Raw genomic sequence first — 23,650 nt, forward strand, 5'->3', positions numbered from 1 at the left:
ATATTTAAGAAAATTTTATTTTAAAGTTGTCTTAATGCGCAGGTTTTTTTTTCAAATTTGACCTGCGGCTTTATTACTGCGAACATAAATTACAACAAGTTCTGATGTTGTAGATCATTATGTAATGCCGACAACATTTCGCTTTAAGTGCAACGAAATATGCAAATTAACTTTTTTTTTTCTCTTGACCGATGAACTCCCGTCCCAATTAGTTTTAAATGGCATCACATCATAAACCATGCCGTCCATCTTGACACTTGAAAAAATAAATTTTCAATTTTATTATCTCACTTTCAGATTGTTTAATTATTTTTAGTTTAAACTTCAAACTAATGACATCGAGGGAGCATTATTTATCTTATACTAGCTGACCCGGCAAACTTCGTAGTGCCTCAATCGATAAATAAAGACCTAAACTTTTGTATAAAATAAACTTTTTTATATTTATCTACCTTTTAAACCTTCTCTGGACTTCCACAAATAATTCCAGACCAAAATTGGCCAAATCGGTCCAGCCGTTCTCGAGTTTTAGCGAGACTAACGAACAGCAATCCACCTTTATATATATAGATAAATTATTTTAACGTTTATACAATAACTAGTGGTCGCCCAGTAGTCGAAATTCGACCACAATTGAAATTATAACTTTGAACGTTATGGTTCTATTGTCAAAGACTAATACTTCTATAAACACAGATTTCGCCAAAGCTACACTATAAACAAATAATATTAAAGACAAACAATATTAATCTATTCTCAATTTGACCACAGAATTTAAACAATAACAAAAGTTTGACAATAAACAAAGAATAAATAACTTATGCGTGTTGTGTCAAATACATGGTAGTGTGTGTAATGTTTTTTTTTTAATTGATATAACGTTAAATTTTATGCATAATTAAAAAAAAATTGCATTCTGCACTCCGTCTCTATATTGCGTGCTATATTATCTAAGCGTGGGATTTTTTTTTTTTTTTATTGCCCTTGTAGGCAGACGAGCATACGGCCCACCTGATGGTGAGTGGTTACCGTCGCCCATGGACTTCAAGAATGCCAGGAACAGAGCCAAGCCGTTGCCTACCGCTTAATACTCTCCCCACAAGCCTCGTTTGAAGAAGGATCATTTTCCTCCGTCCGCGTAATTTTCGTAAAACGGGTTACAAAGTTTTTGCTTCACGCCTTAATATATAATATATAATTATAATTATAAGTAGATACTGGCGCCTTGAATAACTCATTCGTTTCTGAAAGAAGCTTGTCTATTTTAAACAGAGGAGTCTATTTTAAATAAGTTCTCAAGTTTTACTGATATTCGATAGAAGCATTCACTAAAAATAGATTTAAATTTAAGAAGCTGATAAACAAGAAAATGCAGACGTATTATGACATCGTCTTACGAATACCACATATTTTACACGCACACACACCTATGGCCGAAGTGAATTCCACTACAAATTCTATACGAATTCTAGTCTAGAATTAATAATGTCATTAAATTTAAAATATCGTTTTTATATTTTGACCAAAAGTTTCTAAAACAGTCAATTTATTTATTGCAAATGCACATAAAAAAATGCATAAATATTTTCTGGGATTAGTTGTTTAATAATTTTGTTTCTCTTGATATCTCTAGAGAAATATGGTTGTACGATCACTATGATTTTGAGTACCTGAGAAAATTTAAACATTTTATGGATTTGGATCATGGATTTTTTTACTATTAATAGAATTACAAATACATAATTCATAAATTTATGTAATTTGAAAGGCACTGAAAATTTACATGAAAGCATGAATTTTCTATAGAGATTGGTTGAATTTAGAAAACAGTCTATGTTTATTTTAGAGACATAATTAGGCAATTCAAAACTGTTTTATACATTACACGCACGCTACAAATTAAGATATAAGTACATGACGGTTTCGGTATATTTCGGTATTATAGCCGACTTAGCTAATTCTCGTGAATAATTTCATACCGATATTCAAGAAAACGGCTACCATTTGTAACAACCGAGCTTATTGTATTAAAATATCTCTACCTATTCGCTGGTAGCCTACGCCCAGTATTCCAGCTACGCCCAGACGGGTAAGTGATCTCACGGGGTCAACCTGAGGGAATTTACTAACACTAGCCCTAGCAAGAGCAGTGCTTCGCATAATCTACCACCGGACCGGAATCGCGACCCGTTGAGAAGATTCGGTGAGAAACTCAGTGGGTTGTGCCTATGGGCAATTCGCACGTCGAACTCTTCGTCGCAGTGGTCAAATTGGACGAGGATGGTGACCGGTGCTTAAAGAGTCTAAAAGCACCGAGAGTGGATCCGGGAGATTCGACAAGACATGTTTTGGGGACTTCTCTAAGATACGTACGTATCGGTCGGTAGATTTAGGTCGTCGTGAAAATCTACATTCCCCACATACAACGATGCTCCGACGGCTATTCTACAAAAACGGGATTGGATGACCTGGAGAGAATTAATTTATGAACGAGACGCGTGAGCGAACGCTAGACTTGCATAGGCCATGATGGAACGTATGCAAGTTTTGTAGAGTGTCACCTTATTATGGAAGAACAATTTACTTCGCTTGCAGATCATAGGATAGAGCCGATAAAGTAGCGAAACGCGGCTCGATCGCGAACTGACTTAAGTCCCCATTAATGTGGGGACCGAATGTCATCCGCCTGTCAAGGGTGACGCCTGAGTAATTTGCCTTCGAAGCCCACGGTATGATCTGACCAAAGATTTTAATGGCGGGAATGGAGTTACTGTGCCTAATTCGTGACGAGATACTATCAGGGCGACCTCTTTTGAGGAACATTTGGTAACGCGTTCAAAATGGCTGGGAAGCATTGCGCTCGACATCCCTGTGAACTAACTCGGTGTGTTTGGGGTCCGCGGTTTGAGCAATGCTATGTATTTGTGGTCAGGAGAATCATCATTGAGCGGGTGATGAAAGGTTCGCGTTTCATACAGGCAGAATAAATGATGACGAAATATTGAGAAATTTATTGAAAAAACATTTAAATTTTATTTCAAATTTGAATTTGAAATGAAGGAATTGAGATTAAATCAGTTTTAAATGCGTTATTAATTCGCTACGATTTAGTTATTTAATGAGAAATAATGTATAAAGTGTTCATTAAACAACCTGCAGTTTTAGTGACCGAATCCGTATAACCCGAACGACCGACTACACCTCAATTAAAGTTTTAATATACAATATAACCGGTTATTTCATTGCGATGGAGTTTTTTTAAGTTATTTTTTTCTTTCGCCTCTAAATAAAAGATTCAATTATGATTCAGTCTGTGCATTTAATTATTTTACTACAAAAAATAATTAATATTCATTTAATTAGTTATAATACACGATTAGAATAAATTGATCGTTAAAAAACTGGTTTTAACACATTTTTAAGTCAGAAAAGTCCGATCTAAATGTACATTAATAATAGCATGTATAAAAAGAAAATTATGTTATAACCTTATCTGAAATTCTTTCACTAATATATTTCAACACTTACTGAGCGTCGTAGGTTTTAGTTAATCTTAAGAAAAATGAGTTTTCTGTTCGAAATATCAAATTGTATTTTTTTTTATATATTTTGTGCATGCATTTTGATCATGAATTTATTAAGTTCAGGGCGCTGCTTTATTAAAGTTTGACCTCTAATGCGCTGTGAATTTCAATGAACTAAAGTTTTTTTTTTAAGCAAAATGACTTGAGCGTCAGTACATACGTATAAAAAAATATTTATTAAAAAAAACTTCATCCTCACTTCAACAACTGTACAAATTTCAGACTCGAACGGACTAACAAACACAAATTTACATTGTAACGATAATATTGTGACATTTATAAAGAACTACCCAATTTGTCGTACAAATAGTTTGAATTTCCTATATAAAAAAAATTTAGCTTAACACACCTATATATCAGAATAAGAAAACACGTGAAATGACATAAACCGGACACTAAAGCCCTCTTGATAATGTAAAACATTTTACGACCAGTAATTGTATAGCATTTGAATGTAATAAAATATTTAAACGACTCTTTATATGCAAATACGAAACGATTTGAATATTTATCACTATACGCGTCTCGATAGTTAAATTTTAACATTTTAATTAACTTGTTATGCTGATATTTCTGTTTTGTATCGGAACACGGAAATTCTCGGACGTCTGTCGAGTTACGAGGTCTCATCATTGGTATTTCAAAATGGCCGATGAAGTTTAATGGCGGCGTATACAGTACCCGGCAATAAATGTTGCACATCGCGACACCTACGGAAAGAGAGAGTCGTCTTATTTTGGCTCCGAAAAGCGTTTTCTCCGTTTTCTTTTATAAAGTATTTTATAAGTTAAATTATTTAACGTGTCACCTTCTTCGTGGGCGACCAACGTTTTTAGCTACTGAATTTCGATTGGGAATAGAACTAGGATTCGTGAATCGCCTCGATAAAGAATGACATTAGTCTTCGGTGCCAAACTGTGATTGGCATTACTTTTGAAGCCATTGTTACTCCATACATGTTACATATTTCGAAAGTTTCGTATACCTGTGACCAAATGGAAATATTTAAACATATGCAAATATGTACACGACAATGTTGCATTGAAATTAAATTCTTGTTACGGACTGTAATTTTTTATCGCTGGTTATCTTCCGTAGATTTTTGTTATTTTATCAAATTAAATTGAAGTAATAATTCTTAAACAAATTTTTATATCTACTTAGTTAACTTCGGTCACGTTTCGCTTTTGATATCACATGCCTATACGTACACTCACACGTTTGATGAAACTAATTTTTTGCTCAAAGCTATAAAATTTAAGTTTGGTTAAGACAACTGGGTAGCTTGCACATTAATTATCACAAAGCTCAATCAACATTTCGTTATTGGCACGTTGGTAAATCAAAGTTCACGATAAGTTAGCATCGAATACAATTATCATAATGTTTTATAAATTAAGATCACGTTGCACTAGCACAGACTACGTCTAATATATTCGTTTGCAATAAAATTATCATGATCGACGACCGCTACGGTTTAATGTCACGTTTATTATTGTCATTGTATTACTTCCGACTTTTTTAATACCTTACTGCTTACGTTCTTTTTTCTTTTCCAAATCTAGAAAAATGGAGCAAAATACATACTACACATTGGTACCCAAAGGAAGGCAAGAGGAAAAGAGGCAGACAACAAAAAAGATGTGACGGTGATATCAGGTAGGTTGCATAACATGGAGTAGAGTAGCCAGAGAGAGATCAGAATGGAGTAGGTTAGAGGAGGCCTTTGCCAACTGGCAAACGGATTTACAGAAAGTAAAAAAAGCACCAAATACGTGAACAATTTTAATTTTGTAAGATACATATACATATTATATATAAGTATAAGTGCAGTAGTTTAAGAAACATAATTGTATATCTGTTGTCCGAATAAAAGGGTTTATTATTATTATTGCTGTTTACGTGGTAACGGAGGACCTGCTCCGTATGAGTAGTTTTAATCACTCAGGAAAACTACTATAACACTACTATGTACCTACTGTGAAATTTTTTTATTGATTGAAGGATTACTGGTAGCTCGAAGGCCTTTCCAGTTTCACCAGAACATGTAGGCGAGCACGGGCACAGCCAGGAGGGGTGGGATTAGGTAACAGCTGCCCGAGCGCCTCCGAAGGAGACCTAACAACTCAAGAGCAGCTGCTTCGCAAATGAATCTACCACCGGATTGGAATCGAAACCCGCTGAGAATATCCGGAGAGAAACTCAGCGGGCTAATGCTGTGGTTACTGTGTATCTGTGTGTATAAGTATAGTCCGAATGATATCGTAGAATCTTTGTAATAACCAGTTTACATATTGGACAACTTGTTTTGTTTTAATGGATAGATGAGTTCACGACCCACCTATTGTTAAGTGGTCATTCACAAACATGAATGCTGTCATCCACCTTGACCCCGGTTTTGGTAACTAAGCAATAAAGCAAACAACCTTTTAAAACGTTTGCCGCTTCGTGTCATAAATACACAAGATGGCGTTTCGCGTGTGAGCTTACAATACGCCTACCATAAGCATAGATACAGATTAATCTTTAGTAGTGGCCCCGCAGTAGTCGAAATTCGACTTTAGTTAATTTAAATTATATTTTTAAATATTATTATGGTTCTATTGTCAAACACTATTATATTTGTATAATATAATAACAGACTTCGCCAAAACTACACTATAGATAAATAATCTTAAAGACAAACAATATTGATCTATACTCAATTTGATTACACACAATAATAAAAGTTTGACAATTGACTATAAATAAAGAGTATACTTATATGAATGTGTTGTGTCAAATACATGGCAGTGTGTGTAATGTTTTAGTTATTGATTTAAAGTATTTTTTATGCATAATTAAAAAAAAAAATTAGCATCCTGCGCTCCTTCTTTATATTCTCTATAAGTGTGGGAAATTTCATACTCCTCCGTCGGCGCAATTTTCGTAAAAAGGGGTACAAAATTTTTGCTTCAAGTATTAATATATAGATTTAATACTCTTTGACAAGTTCTGTAGATAAATAATAAGTTTTAAGCATTTTGTTAATCGCTATGTTTTGCGTAACAGAACATCGAAGTACTGGTTTCAATGCCGTATAATTGGTATTGAGTTTTAAATAACGGTTCTGTAACTGTTTATTTAAATATAACATTAAAATTTCATTTAGCAACGTGATTAAGCTTTTTTTTATATAATAAACAGAAAATAACAGGCGACGAAATTAATATAATGAAATCTGCGTAATCAATAAGATTGTAAGGCAACTCACTGTTAAAATATCTGGCATTTGTACACATTAGAGTAATAGAAATATACCACTATTATTTCCATACAGAATAAAGAATAATAAAAATGAGATTCAAACTTGAAAAATTATTCAAATATTAAACTAACTTTTATTTTAAATTTATTTATTGAGGAGAAGCATCGACATAATTTATAGGAGGATAATTTAAACACGTTTAATACACCATTTAATGTCGCCATTTAAGTTGCCACTTGTAGACGAAATGAATTATGTGATAGAGTCAGTAAGTAAATGTTAATCTAGCAAAAAATATTACTCGTTCCATTAATAAAACCTTTGTGTTCGTAAGATACATAATAGTTATTATATCCATTATCTATCTCACAGTCTCTATAAATAAAACTTTTTCTGGCATAATAGGCATATGAGACCTTTTCTGTTTCTCAAGGATCCCGCGCAACTTCATAAGTTTGCAGCTGAACTGAAGTTCTTTACGTGTGACGTCATTCGTGGCCAATGGCGCCCTAACTATAGAATATACACTTCAACATAAATAGCCAGATATGGCATCGTGCGTTGTGGATGATGTAAAAAAAATTGTTAACTACTGATTAATCTTCACTACTTTTTTTATTTTTTTTGTTTGCCCTTGTAGGCAGACGAGCATACGGCCCACCTGATGGTGAGTGGTTACCGTCGCCTATGGACTTCAGCAATGCCAGGGGCAGAGCCAAGCCGCTGCCTACCGCAAGTATTAGATTATCTTTTGTTATTAATTGCAAATCGATTTTAAGCATGCATTTTAAATGACATTATAACGATTGTGCATTTAAATTTCGGGTATAATTTTATGAGGAATAAATAAAAGGCACTTAAGCGCTCATTCGATTCCGAGAAGCATGTGTTCAAGTTTTTTTTGTTTGTCGCCAAGCGAAACGAGCGCACGCTATATTACGTGCCCGAGCGAAGTCGACACACAAAACCGATTATTCACACGATTTCAATTAGCCACGCGTATTACTATTACTACAATTTCATCAGAAAAAAAAAAAAAAAAAACCATTACATGACATAGTTTATTCTTTCAATGTCACCTAGGAAATGGTTTGTTTAGATTCATATTCTAAACGCTTCATAACGCAAGCGAGATACGAAGACATTTAAACATTTAAATGTTGAAATGAAAATATTTGCGGATGAAAATTAAATCCGGTTCCCAAAAAAAAAGCATGAAATAATCTATGTACATCTATATATTAATACGTGAAGCAAAAACTTTGTATTCCTTTTTACGAAAATTGCGCGGACGGAGGAGTACGAAATTTTCCACACTTAAAGAGAATATAGAGAAAAAGTGCACAGTGCTAATTTTTTTTTTTAAATGATGCATAAAAGATACATTAAGTCAATAAAGAAAACATTACACACACTACATACCATGTATTTGACACACGCATGCATACTATTTATTGTCAAACTTTTGTTCTTGACGTCTGTGGTCAAATTGAGAATAGATTAAATATTGTTTGTCTTTATTAATATTTTTTATAGGGTAGCATTGGCGAAATTTGTGATTATAGAAGTATAAAATACAATCATAATACAAACTTACAATTCCAATTATAGTCGAATTTCGACTACTGCGGTACCTCTACTATCTATAAATATATACATAAACATAAGTTAGACAGATTCCTACATGTTTCGACTAACTCAATTTCGCATGACATAGAAATGTGTCGATCAAACACTGAATGCTTTATAAATTAATTTATTAATGAATTCTGTATGTTCATAAACAAATTATAATAACCAGAGTGTACCTCAAATTATTGTACTCACCACTTTCGAATCTGCTGTGTCAACTTTTTATTTATTTATTGCCCTTGTAGGCAGACGAGCATACGGCCCACCTGATGGTGAGTGGTTACCGTCGCCCATAGACTTCAGCAATGCCAGGGGCAGAGCCAATACGCTGCCGACCGAGTCAAGCCGCTGCCTACTATGTATGTCTATGAGCATTAGTTTTCACGGTAAGTTTTTTTTAAACTCTATAATGGGATTAGAAAAAGCACTAATTAACCTAAACGTTTGCAAGATTGATGACACAAATTCTCATAATTACAATGTTGCAGTATTTTTTTGTCCAATTATACTTTATTTAGGCTCAAAATTAGCCGCTTTGAAATACTTTAAGCGCTTTGAATTACAATAGCATTTTTAAGTCTTAAATACGTTAAACAATTTAAATTCATTATGAAACGAGGCCATTGTAACGAAGTCTAGATTTTAATTACTTAAATCGCATCTTTGATGTGAACTTCTGAATACAGATGAGGTATTCATGTTGAGAGTTTCAAATATTTGCATATTTTTTTTAAATTAATGACCGTTAATTTTAACAATGTTATTCTCAGCGAGTATTTTTAAATTATATTCTATTCTGTTTGACTTATTAATATTTCATTTCGAATTTAGAATTTTTAAATTTTAAATGTCATTAACTAATAAATGTTAACTCTAGGATGAGTCCTAGATAATATGAAATTGAATATACATTTCTACGATTTGATATTCCGGGTATTGATTGATAACAATAATGTATTTTTAGTGAATCACAGCTGATTCGATCATGAACCGATCTTGAAAGATGATACGTCTTTCACATGAATCCACAATGCAGTTTCTTAGTACACCAATTTGGTAAATGAAAGACTTCAAAAAGTTATCCACCCCTCGGCTATGAAACGAAAAGTACTGGCGAAGGCAGTGCGTTTCATTAATTCAGTAACAGTTTCATCTTACAAATAACAAAGGGGCGTACAGTCGCACCGAAAAGAAACTCAACCAATATTTGTATGGCTTTAATAACACTACAGTTTTTTCTAGCTTTTTTTTTGTAACTCTTAAAACGTTCCAACTTTACTCAGTTTACGAAAAACAAAATACTGCGCATTATATATTCGATGCGGCTTTAGGTTTCAGCAAAACAGCGCAAGAACTCATTAACAAATAATAAGTGAATAAAGTAAATTCATGCCTTTGTACAGCCGAGGAAGTAATTCCAGTCGGATGCACGTTGAATGCCTTTTCAGATACAACACGACCCACTCTCCGCTGCTCTGTGCGCCTGGTACTTGACGGCGTGCTTATAAGTAAAAATTACTTATCGTGGCGCATAAGATAAAACTATACTGTTCTCTTGAAAATCTTCTCTTAAAAATATTAACTGACATCTTTTTTACGTCTAACTTATTCAGACGTCTTCGGTATCTTCCTTTCCTCTGTCAATCTTTTTTCCCTTTCTTACCGTTCTCTCTCATTCACATCTTAACGCTCCGTTCCACACTCTTTTCATACGTTCCGTTTTTACCAATCCTACATGTATTTTTATTGTTATGAATTGAAACATCAAGTGTTTAATCAGCTATTTATAAAGAGAAAGAACGCCATTACATTACCAGAATACATTATGCTGTTACCAGTAAAATTACTCGCATCGATCATAAGCGTCATAATTCTACACAAAACCATAATTGTTATTATAGAAAGGTCTCTATTAAATTTTAATAGAGCCATTGCTGAATTCCTGTATCGTTGGTTCATGAATAATAAATGATTTTGACGCTCCAGTGCAGACGAATCATACGAAATTAATGTTGAACTCCCGAGAAATAATACGGACCGAATCAAACGTATCTCTGGTTTACATTGCAATAAGATGATGGCGCGTTTCCATTTGCCTCGGAATGTCATACCGCCTTCTGTGGAATCAAGCGATGCAACCGTGGAATATATTTCAATGACATTTATATAGTTTTATCTCAATGTTGATTACGATAAAAATCAATGCCTGATTTACTGCGCTATTTTACTGCGCTGATTTAGCTATAAAAAAACTGCTTAATCAAAAACACTATTTTGATTCAATATAAACTATTCTATAGCTCTTTAATTTTACTACATATGCCTCTCGATAGTCATAGTTTGAATTTTTTGGATTCCTTCGAGATTTTTCGATGTAAGAAATTCTAGTTTCAACAAAATTTACCGATCATAGATTTTTCAATTTTTATAAACCATTCACCGCTATGCTTATTATACTGCTAATTCAAAACTACCGTAGTTTTCGACTTTCGCAAACTGGACAGATGCTGAACGTAATTTAATTGAATTCGTTCAGGACTGGCGCGGGCTGTTTCATTGCAGACATACCTTCATCAGATTAAGTCGTCAATTTCGCGTTAGGTGTGGATAAAACAAAAATAAAGGTTTTACATTTACTTTTTAAATTCCCAAATGTCGGAATTAGATCGAAGCGTACAGTTAATCGTTATCGTATATATCGACAGATAAACGTTGCTTTTATATCGAACACGGGCCGGGCTTAAGAATAACAAGATATAAATGTTTGCTGAGCTAAATTAGTTGCCACGTGTTCTTCTTGGTTTTAATTCCTCGTGATCTGCGCGCTAATGACCCCATAATTTCGTGTTAAAAAAACATCTACTATCCAATGGAAGGACTCATGAAGTTTTGTTTGGAATTTTAACGGTCTAATAATAAAAATGAACACAGTTCTTGTTCTAATAGAGTGTTATTCTAAAAACGTTTTTCTAAACTTCATACAACATCTATTTGCTTTGAATCGGCATCGATTTACTGACAAGCCAAAGTGTCAAGCTCTCTCTAATTAATAAAACAGTTCACTTAAGTTAGATCAAGATATATTGGTACTTGAAAGATCTCCGTCCCTCTTACACTTGCCTTTGTACAAGAAATACAAGCGAGACGAAAACAAACTAAAATACTGTAAATTGTAAATTGTTTGTCTGAGTCTTCAATAAAAATATATTTCATTTTATGTAGCATCTACCTATGTCTTACATATTAAATATTAAATGGAAACGGAGCAAGTCAGTTACGGAATGATACCCAAAGGATTGTAAAAGAAACCGTGAAGATAAAATTCGAGTTGGAAAACGGTGTAAGAATGAGAGCAGAACCAATCTCTTCAACGTTGTCAAAGACAGACACAGTAATGGAAAAATGGAAATTGTTTGAGATATAGAGAACTTTACCTAAAGACAAACCGGAATATGGCATTTTGTTTATAATTATAGCTTATTTTTACGATTTCATGTACGACTCACAAATCTATATAATGTATAAAAATAAATTGCTGTTCGTTAGTCTCGCTAAAACTCGAGAACGGCTGGACCGATTTGGCTAATTTTGGTCTTGAATTATTCGTGGAAGTCCAGGGAAGGTTTAAAAGGTAGATAAATATGAAAATGTTCGGAATTAAATAAAAATAACAATTTTGTTTTTCCTTTGATGTGTCCCCGTCGGACGGATTCCTTTTGTTAATTTTAAGTTTATTTTATACAAAAGTTTAGGTCTTGGCACTACGAAGTCTGCCGGGTCAGATAGTACAGAATAAAATACTATCTTGTTTCAAGTTTCCAAGCATTGTAAAATTAAATCTATTAATTCTAATACTTATGTGATCTAATAACGTGTCTCCTTAAAATAAATAACTAAACGCTCTCTTATATGCACGAAAAAAAACGGGACAGCGAACATTTGACCTAAAAAAGTATATTAGATACTACGTAACCCCACGTACTGTGTTTATTTCGTTCTAAAATGTTTAACACATCTGATATGCGCACATCATTTATATTTGGACATGTCTAAGTGGATTATATCTTGAGTGCTCCTGAAGATATAAATTTGAATTCGGAATTGTCCGTATTTTTTATTTTTTTTTGCTAACCAGCCAATCATGACAAAAGAGTTTTTGGCGATAGTTAAAGATCAAGAGTAAAATTGTGAGACTTAGTAAAGAATCTACAAAATAATTAATACCTACCAAACGTTAGTTTACAATCTCATAAATTTATTAATCAAATTCGAATAAAAAACAAAGAGAGGTTATCAATTGGAGACATGTTTTGTTAGTATTGCTATTAAGTTTTTTATTTCAATGTTTTTTCTGTGATCTGAATAAGCGGTTGTTGTTTCCGTTTAAATGTCATTCCGAAAATGAGCTACTCTTTTACTTATAATGCTGGCACCTCACTAAGCCTCGTCATTATACCAATAGCAACTTTAGGCTTATTTAGGATTAAGTCCATTTTCGTTGCGACGAATATCTGTACAAATAAAAACAAAGTGAAGTCCAATATAGCGCAAAAGAAAAAAGTAGTAATGACAAATGAACACGGTTTTGTTTTCCAAGAACCCGTTGAAGATTGCAAAGAAACGAGGGGACAAAGGAAAATGCAAAGTAAAACTTTCATCGAGCTACATTCATATGCAAAGGCCACTTAAGAACAAAAGACTCGAATTCTTTATGTTGAAAGATAAAAACTTAAGAATCACGTGAAACTACACTTTGTTGTATGTTTAAATCTGCGCAAATATTCTAACTGGTAAGGTTTATTTTTTGATAAAGGGATTGTTTTGTGGTGTTATGGCCTTTCTTCGTCAAGGAAGGGGAGAACGGGCTCAGCCTGGAGGGGCGGGATTTGCTAACCTCTAGCTGCCCGAGAGCCTCCGAAGGAAACCTACCAATCATCTCGAGGGCAGCTGCGGAACCGGGACCCATCTTTTATTTCCTACCTAAGCTGATGGTCTAAAGAGACCACGTCAGCGTCACCGGGTTAGTAAGTGAGCTCACGAGGATCAAATCTGACGATGTTGCTAACACAAACCCTAGCAAGAGCCGTGCTTTGCAGAATCTACCACTGGATCGGAAATGCGACCCAGTGAGAAGATCCGGCGAGAAACTCAGTGTGCTACCAGTACTGGTAGGTGCCACTATCCATGCTATGTCTACCGTAAAGCAATGTGTTCTGATTTCGGCATCGCCTCAATAAAATAGTGACTTCGTGAGATCTCATATTAAGATATGATTAATGTCCGTGACAACTTTAACGCTCTGTCTCAATAGATCCTGGTAACCATTTAGAACCAGTTGGATCGTGAGCGTATTTATCCATGATAGCAACGAAAAACAGCGTAATTTACAAAAAAATACAGCACACTAGAAATATGTTTGAATTTTGTCTATTGTGCTTAAGGGATTTATTCTATGAGTGCGATCAAAATAGACAAGCCTTTTCAAGTACACACTTCGGCTAGATATTGTGAAAACAAGATTTTATTGAGGAGTGACGTTTTAAGCTTCAAATAAAAAAGCGAAGCCGAAATAACATAACGTAGTTTTCGAATTGAATTCGTATTCAATTTTTCGTGGGTGATTTCCATTAAAATTTATTGATTTGCAGTCATGAATTGGAAGTATATCGAGGCCTCTTTGCGCCGTTTGTTTCGTAGCTCAATTGTTGATTGTTTTAATTCGATACATGAACGATGTAAAGTGTGTTGTTGTTTCTGGTATCGTGCCGTCTTTTTTCTTTTCCTACCTAAGCTGATAGCCTTGAGAGGCTATTTCAGCGTAACCTTAACTAGTAGGTGAGCTAAAGGGGCTCAAGCCGGAGTGATGCTAACACTGACCCTCGCAAGAGCAGTGCTTCGCAGAATCTATCACCGGATCGGAAACGCGACCCACTGAGAAGATCCGGCGAGAAACTCAGCACCTAAAAGCACTGTTAATGGATCTGGAGGATCCGTAATGACGTGTTTTGGACGACGTCGACTGTTTACCATTCGGTCTACCGGATCGAATATGATCGTGCCGTCGGAATGTCGTGTTTTGGCTCGGATACTCGCGTCTCTGTAAATAGATAGCGCCGTATCGGCCTCCAGCCGTGCATGAAGAGCGCTCACCGGACTTGTGGGCGGCCATCAACATCAAAATATTATGGATGCAAACATTCCGAATTAGCCACGAATAATTTCATCCGTCCGACGTTCGAATAAATAAAATTCAAATAAATTTCGATAAAGCGAACGATTTATAGCTTTATGTACTTTGAATCTAAAATGCTTTGAAATAATATTACGTATTTTTTTCTTTCAAATAGACGATTAGTAGGAACCCGATAATATGAAGTAGCATTCTTTACTTTCGTAATCTAAATACAACAAAACACGAAAACTAAATCAACAATGTATCAATTGATGAGGATTTCTATTGAACAAATTGTTACTCTCAAATATTTACTCTAAAGCTTCTATACCACAAACAACGAACCGCACTAGCCAATTGAACAAAAACTTTCTCCGTTAGGGTTGCATAGTAACGTTTTTATATTTTGCGATTATAATTGTTGTTATTAAAACAGGATTAGCATCAAAGAGCATCGCGACCTCATAAATAATTCATTTCGTATGCATGAAAGTTTGAATTTTTATTGAGTTTACGTGTCTAGAGGTAGTGTTACGGTTTTGCCAAACGACGCCGAAGATAAACTGTGTGCAGCAGAGTCGCCGGGTAGCTTTGCTTCGTGTCGAGAGATAGCCGGGGCTTTGTGGCCCACCGAGCGAACGATCCGAGAATCCGTGCTCGCTAATACTAGGGGAACAGAACTGAGCCGAAAGTGGCTGTTGTATGAACACACGCACACACGAACAAAACACATAATCGATACGGGGCGGCGCCCCGCGGCCCGCTCCGGGGATGAATTTAAATTATTCACAGCGGGCATAACTGTGTGCATGCAGTCTTTAACAAACATATTACGTATTCGTTCCTAATAACGCGATACACGGACCGGACTTCTGGGCCGCCGAGCTTTCAATTATAAGTTTGAAGATAAGCGACTCGGCTCGGCTTTGTAATTACCTCCTGCCAATTGTTGCGAGCCGCGTGCGGAATTCTCTAATCACTTCAACTATGTCGTAATTATGAGAGCTATCAAACTAAATTCGCCTGAAGATCTCAACTCGAACCTTGAGATGTATCTTCATTTTATAACTTTAAATTTATTTATTTATACTGACTGCGATAAATTAACAAAAAAAAAAAACTTTAAGTTTACAGATAAAATAATCGATTAAATCCTAACAAAGAACTACTTGTTCGTTCTTTTTTTTTTGTAACTTGACTTCCTTCTATTCTTATAAATCAGTGTGATGCGTTTGCTTTGATCAAGGTTATTGAACGGGGACTCAGTAGGAATAGCTTTGTGTCGAACAATGATCAGTCAAAGAAGCCAACAAAACATCAGGCGAGAACTGAATACCAGACGCCGGTTAAGGAAGAGACAAATGCTCGCCAATCTCAATCATTCGCCCCTAAACGGCGACACAAAGTAAGAAAGTAGGGACCGTATAAAACGTCAAAAGAGATTGAATATCGATTGTGAAGTCGACAGCAATCTCGGCGGAGGAGCTCGCCCGGGGGGAGGGGGGAGGGCATTTCCGACCACCCGGGCACCCGTGACAATTTATGTTATTGGCACCCTCGCTGCCCGGCGGTGATACGGGACCCTCACATGTAATTGTTAGTTGGATATCGCGGGATATTGGGGAATTAAACGAGACCTGTGATTGATTAACCGCCGATAACGATTACGGATATTGCTGTGCCGGAAAAATAGGAGAGGGTCTTTCTCGTTCAAATGAAGTGTCGATTTAAAATAATAAAATTCGCCACCGAGGTGCCGCTATCGAATAGATTCCGTCATCACATATTTTGACAGAATTTTCAAACAAAACATCGGAATTGCGCTCTAAAGTCGCTCTAAAGGAGAAAAATCAACAAATATAATTTAATCCGACCCAAAACTGTAGGTGCTCACATTTCCGGCGGCAAAAACGCGTTCGCCGCGACACATGGGCCAGAAAAAACCGGAGTTATTATCTTAAGTCGAACCCAACAGAACCCATTAGTAAACAACACGGGCACAAAAGAGGGCAAAATAGCGGCTTATAAAAAAAAAACTGTAACAAAAAATCGGCTTTTGATCCCCGGCTCCCCTGTTTGTGCAGGTTTTATTAGTCGACGAACTAGTCGTCCGACGCGATTTCATCTCGGATTTACGAGTGTGTAGTTTTATTGTATTCAAATGTAGATATTTGGTTTTGGCATACAATTCTCAACGTTACCTACAAATCAATTTTATAGCTTCAACTAAAATATTCTCATTTAAACATTTTGTTTAACCGAATTGATATTTCGTTTGGCAGCGAAATATGGATGATGGTTGGTTAAGTTAAACTAGAGGATGACCGAGCTTTGCTCTGTATTTTTTTTTATAACGCTTTTTTTTGATAAATTTTGTTTTTTAGAAATTATATTTAAATACGAATTACATATTGATATTATATTATTTGTTATTTTCTTTCAATAAAAAAAAGTTTATGTTTAAGTTGATTATCGATAAAATTGATTATTGAAAACACGAATAAAACAACATTTTCTGAAAATAAATCGTAGTTAAATCGATTTATCGCCCCCGAAATCCCCTGTATACTAAATTTTATGAAAATCGTTGGGAGCCGTATCCGAGATTCAGATTATATATATATTTATATACAAGAATGGCTCGTTTAAAGATATTAGATTCGGGCCAATACGTCACATTATTTTTATTACTATTCGAGCACGGGAATTATCAAAAGTTACGCTACAAATCGGCTCGACGTAGTCACGAGTAGACACTTTCCGAGTGAACAAAGAGGCAGCCAGGTATACGGCAGCTGCGGATTAATCGTTCACCCGAACAATTCCAGAACCGAGCCGAGTCGGCCATTCGACGACTCCTGTACCCGACTATAATATTACGAGCTTAGCCGCATTTACGACAACTAATACTGATTAATTTATTTGACTACCGAAACTGGGAAACGTTTTATTTGGTGACAGAATAAATTTAGCTTTAATTCAGCTCGTAATACAGAAGCCGGAGAGGCGAATACAGCAGCTGTCAATTGGCCAGCAAACATTTCGAGCGGAATATTATTCAGTTAGCCAGCCAAATTGCGAAACCGTTAAATGAGTAACTGTAAACATGAAGTGGGCACGTCGTGAACGCCGGAATGGAAAAGCGTACCGGAGGAACGTGAATCGTTATAACTCAGAGATCGCCTTAATTATAGCTTAATCAATTTGCTGCCGCCGGGAGCTAATATTTATTATCGTTTCAATTGTTCATGACATAATAAACGAGAATGTAACAAACCGAAGCGGAGCATAATGCGGAGCGGAAATAATAATGGCATTTGTTAGAGTGGAGCGGGTCTGTCGGCGCCACGGGCTCACCGGCCCCACATCCTAATTACGCCAATAATAATTACACAGTAGCCGCCGGCAGCTGGCGGACTGCTTCGTCGCACCTTCTGCTGTCAAAACCAATTTTATTTAAGTCTATGCGTAGTCAATTAGTCTTGTTTTAATTAATTTCACTAAACTTCTATATCAAATCCGAATACCTCTGTTTATTGCAAGGAAAGTACAAATTTATATCTAATGTGTTGTTTATGAAACAAAAAACCAAGTCGTTGCTCTGCAGAGTTATTTATTATTATTATTTTATTAACTTATTTCTACACATACAATTATTATAATTATTTTCGAACCTGCAAGGATAAACAACATTAAAAGCTATTGCTTCAATATTTAGACCTTTTTAAATCTCCAAGTTTTTTAATTTTTTAAGAAAGCACAATGTATTTTTGAATGTCCAAAGCCAGAGAGCAATTCCAATTATAGAATGAACATAGCTTCCACCATAGATAATACAATTATGATAGTCGAAGCTAATGCGCGGGAAATTTAAATGTAATGAAGGGCCAAGAGAGCTTCATTTACATATTATATATGTTTTTTAAGTTCATCACTGGTGACATGTGCTTTTGAAATATAGTGCAAAACAAATTCGATATTTTTACACGCGACTCTGGTTTGTGTTCAAATTAGTTCATGAATGAAAGTAATGATAATTGTTTTCATGATACGATCACTGTAGCTAACGATATTATGGCGATTTTATCACGGAGTGCCCAACGAAAGAGTAATTACAGCGATTCACTACGGCCCCGCAATGAAGACACGACGAGTTCGAACATCAATTTTTTTTTATCGCGTCAATCAATTACGCTGTGTAGATTATTAAAATATTTAATTCACGGCAAAACCGAAAAACGTGTTGAGCAAGCTCCGAAGCAATAACGCTTTCCGAAGTGAATAATAATAACACGCTCGTAGCCGGTAACGAAATACGTTCGTTCTGTTGTATAAATAAAATCTTTGATGTGAAAAAAAAAATAATCAGAATTTATTATTGCTGTCGGCGTCGGTTTGGTTTTGCACGTTTCAATGGATACATTCTCGGCTAAATGCCATTCGATATTTAGGTTTTTATTCGAGAATCGTGTTACAAATAAACTTTAATATAGACGCTGTAATGTTATGGCGTTGAGCAGTTAAAAGTCGTTGATGTGAGACTTGATATTTGAGCTGAAATGGTTTGATTTGAGAAATTCGAGTAGTTTGGTGTGTGTGTGGTAAACTCCTTGGATTGTTTCATGCGTGCGACAATGTTGGCAGCCAGTTAGCAGTTAGTTTAGCGAGAGCACTGATCAAGCAACCATCAACATGTAAATTTATTCAGAGCGATCTGTATAATCGAGCCGTGCGGTGCTATTAACCTCATTGCGGCGACGTATACATGCAAAAACATCATTCCGCCCTGGTCGCTACCATTCAAATCACTTTATCATATTAATCAAGATTTTTTTGTCTTATTCATATTTTTTTATTTTTTTATTCATCGCCCTCAAGAAATCTTTTATTTAAATGTTAGTTCGAAATGCATTAACAGAAAATATAGTTTGAACAGAGTCTCGAATTAAATATTGCTGTAGGCGATATTAGGCGGTACATTAAGCCAGTGATTTAACCTTTGATAATTACGTATAATGAATGTCAAAACATTTATCTTCTGTAGTCATTTTAAATGATAGTTTTAAAATATTAACGACATATTGAATGTGAAATAGAGTAGGACTGCCAACAGTAACAAATTGCTCTTAAGTAATGCTTGAATCAGTTTCATATCAGTTTAAATTTATACCAAGTTTATTTGCTCAAATTCGTTTTGTCAATCCAAAATAAGCGCATTACCGAGGCAACACATTGAAAGGATATTTTATTGACGGAGGGATCGTCCCTATCCGAAAGTGGCTCGTAATAATAGTGTATTATGCGACAGTTTAAGTATTTTGGACGTATATTGTAAAGGCTGCACGGCTGCCGCGCGTAGCAAATACATATTACGAAACACATTGGATCCCTTTTTCGCAATAAATAAAAAGAAGAAACGTTCACAAACGGTTACCGTTCCAAAAACGATTCTTCGTCGACATTTTAATTGTTACTACATGATGACCGAGCTTTGCTCGCTTTTTTTTTATAACGCCATCTTCTTGTGTCTTTAAAGCGGTTAGTTGCCCTCAATTAAGAAAAATAGTATTATTATTCGCCAATAGATGTCGGGAAGAGTTGATTATTGAAAACACGAATAAAACAACATTTTCTGAAAATAAATCGTAGCTAGATCGATTTATCGCCCCCCGAAATCCCATGTATACTAAATTTTATGAAAATCGTTGGAGCCGTTTCTGAGATTCAGATTATATATACCTGTATTTGTAAGATTTGCTCGTTTAAAGGTATAAGATTTTTGTTAATGAAACTGAATAGAAAACGTTAGCGTTAAAATGAATTTAAATAAAAAGTAATTGATACTTCGACAGCTCACCGGGATAATTTAACGATTCGTACACGAGGGCAGAAGCTGCAAAATTATTAGGCGGAAACAAAGGGAAAGTACATTGTAACATTAAGTTCTCGAAATTGATATCTCGTCTTTAATTATCGCGATCGAGAACTTTCCCGGTTAGGGGCGAAAGCGAAATTGATTCCGCTAGCACTTTAAACATTTTTACAGTTCCCGACAGTTGTGATTAATGAATGGAATTTTTGAGTCTGCCGATGCGTTCGTCCCCCGTGCGAAATAGTAACAAGAAAGCGTAGGGTGACGACCCTCGTCTTAAACACACCCCATACACAGCGCGGTAATATCGCCTGTCGTAAAATATTGTGGTAACGACATAACGCAGCTGTCGCGCTGCTGATAAAACTCTAAGGTAAGAACTACCCATAATTTAATGTGTTTAAACATGATGAGTTCGTAAGTCGAACGCGATTTGCATTAACCTTTGCAATATCAAATTCAGTCGTGATTAATAGAGTTTGTATAGTTTGGGCTTTACTACATTAAAAGACGTGCGTTCAAATGCTAATTACTGAAAATTTATGAGACAGTGAATATGTGTATCGTTATTTGATGAGATTTTAATCGGACAAGTTTTGTTTTTTGCACTGCAGTATTTTGCTACAACTAAATACCTTGACGGCGGCTTGAATGTACAATTACAATGTTATATACGAATTTATTAGCAAACAATACATTAATTATCTCGCGATTGACTATGGTGTTGTTAAACGTCATAGTGAGGTCACAAAGACATTTATTACGGTGGAATTCTTAATTGAGCACAGCAGAAATCGTTTTGTTTCGAACTGAATCTACAAATCGACGTTTGAGATTTATTAGACGTTGTTTATCGTCAGCGGAGACGTTCAAGGCCCGGCGCCACGATCGTGGAAAACATTTAATTGCGAATTCAAAACTCGATTGTTTTGCATGGACTATTCGGCTTCTGCAATCCTGCATTGAGGATACAAAACCTTATTTGCCACAGAGGCCGCAATCGCATTAATTTGTGGAGTGCAATGGGCATTGTGAGGCCGGGGGTGTGGCGAGGGACCGGGCAGCGTAGGGGTGATTTAATGAACCGATGCGGCGAGCGACAGGCGCGGATTACACCCCACGACCGTTTGCACTCAATCAGCCTCGCAAACAGCTCTAAGCCCTGACAATTAAATACACTGTTCCGAAACAATCGGATACATGCTCGATAAGAGCAATCAGACGATTAGCAACCGATTACTACTATCATGGCAGAACGGGTGATCGATAGTTTGTTTATGATTTCCACTGTTATGTATAGTTAGTTTCATGAAAGAAAAAAATTAAATATAAAATAACGTTCATTTCCATATACTTACGTGGTATTTATTTATTGTGTGAGGCAGACGGTTTCTATTGTATTCATTGTTGTAAATCATACGATTTTTAAATTAAAAGTAGTTGACATGACAATTCGTAATTTAAATACCTTTTAAATGTATATTTACCTTGGGTTCCGTTTTTTGTTTCTTGGCTGGTGGCTGTATGTTTTGATTTTCTTGTCTTGAGTCGTCTGGTTCAGGTTTAGAAGGGGGTGGAGGATGAGGGAGATGCGCAGGAGGCGCGGGAGCCGGCGGTGGCGCAGGCGCTGTCGCCGCCGACTGTGGGGATGGCGTGGGTGCCATAGGCTTAGCTTCCAGCCGGGGCGCTGCCGCCGGCCTCTGCTCGGGCTTGGGAACCGTGGGAGTGGTCGTACTGCCGGCGGGTAATGACACAGGCGAGGGTGCTGCGGGGGGACCCGGTGCGTTCGGTGGTGGGGGTACTCTCGCCACGCCGTTAACGTCGTGCGGCGGGTGCGGGTGATGATGTTTGTCTCTTGCCTTGTCCCGCCGGTGTCCGCCGGAGCCGCGCTTGGCGGCGGCGGGCGGCACGGCAGTAGTCGGCGCTTGCGGCTTCGGTTCGCCGTTCGTCTCGTTAGATTTGACGATCTCGTGTTTGGCCTCGGAGCTTTTAGTGCCGGGCTTGGTGCGCTTGATCTTCATTTTGAGCGCGGTGCGCTGTGCATCAGGTTCGGCGCGCGCCGCCATGCCGCCCGCCTCGTCAGTCTTCTCTATGTCGGCATCGAGGTCTATGATAAGGTCGCCGATGCCGATGTCCCACTCGTTGTCATCGTACTCGAAGTTGGCGGGATGCGCGTGGGGCGCGGGGCGAGTTCCGCCGGCCGGCGCGCCCTCCCTCATTGGCGCCGCCATGCGCGCCGCTCAGCACCGCCCGCCCCCCGCTGCCCCGCACGCGCACACACCATTGTAGCCCTGCAACAATACCACCACCGTCAACTTTGGAACAAAACTTGGATTCTCTTACAACTTTGTAAGATGAACGAAATTAAATTAGCATCAAAAATATGTTGGCGATGAGTTTTTAAACGCACCTACAACATGTTTGCGTAGATTAATAACTGATTATAATTTTATTGACATGTTTTGATGTAAAACAGCGATAAGGTATAATTTGAATAACAGCACCGGTCGTTTCCGAGCTGAGAGCTATAAAAATTAATACAACGCCGTAAAAACCACTTAAATTAACATGTCCATTTGAAATTATTCCTTTATAGAAATTTCATATCGTACGGAGTTATAACCGATTCAAAGGGGGCAATAATCGTAAAATAGTCATAAAACAGCGTAGATAAGGCCGGATACTCTCGCAAAGCGTAACATAAACCCAGACTAGATGTGTACTTAGTGCCAAACCTATGCGTATTTATTGCTACAATGCCGTCACTGTTAAACTAATTGACGATGCAAAGTACCTCTGTCGGCGTCGATGTTGCGACGTGTTGACGACACTACTGCCTAATAGACGTACGAACTCAGAACGGCTGATACCGTTTGGACGTAGAATGTTAAAAGCGTTTATTTCGTGCCAACGTGCCGTTCCGAAATCCATTACCGCGCTATCTATAAAACTGCTCTGTTTTATTTAACCGCTCGCCCCTCTGACACTAACCGTGTATTCCAATATGTTTATAAAGAAACACTCGAGTAATTAATATGCTAAGGGGGCGATCAGAATTCGTGTAATTAGTTACAAATCATTCTAATTTTAGTGTTGTGACATATAAGACTAATATGACAATTTGTTTCACTTACTCATTTTTT

The 23,650-nt window shown here is 36.5% G+C and overlaps 1 protein-coding gene across 6 annotated transcripts in view; it reads right to left on the reverse strand.

Annotated features, from left to right (window-relative positions):
- LOC114239547 (uncharacterized) overlaps positions 1–23,650 on the reverse strand; it is a 131,064-nt gene that overhangs the window by 66,989 nt on the left and 40,425 nt on the right. For all 6 annotated transcript variants that reach the window (XM_089735319.1, XM_028169799.2, XM_028169789.2 and 3 more), the window contains one exon: positions 21,995–22,798. In XM_089735319.1, the coding sequence (XP_089591445.1) occupies positions 21,995–22,738 (744 nt within the window). In that variant the 5' untranslated portion in view covers positions 22,739–22,798. The remainder of the gene's footprint in view (positions 1–21,994; positions 22,799–23,650) is intronic.

The sequence above is a fragment of the Bombyx mandarina genome, chromosome 19 (assembly GCF_030267445.1).
Source record: "Bombyx mandarina strain Sakado chromosome 19, ASM3026744v2".
Classification (NCBI taxonomy): Eukaryota; Metazoa; Arthropoda; class Insecta; order Lepidoptera; family Bombycidae; genus Bombyx; species Bombyx mandarina.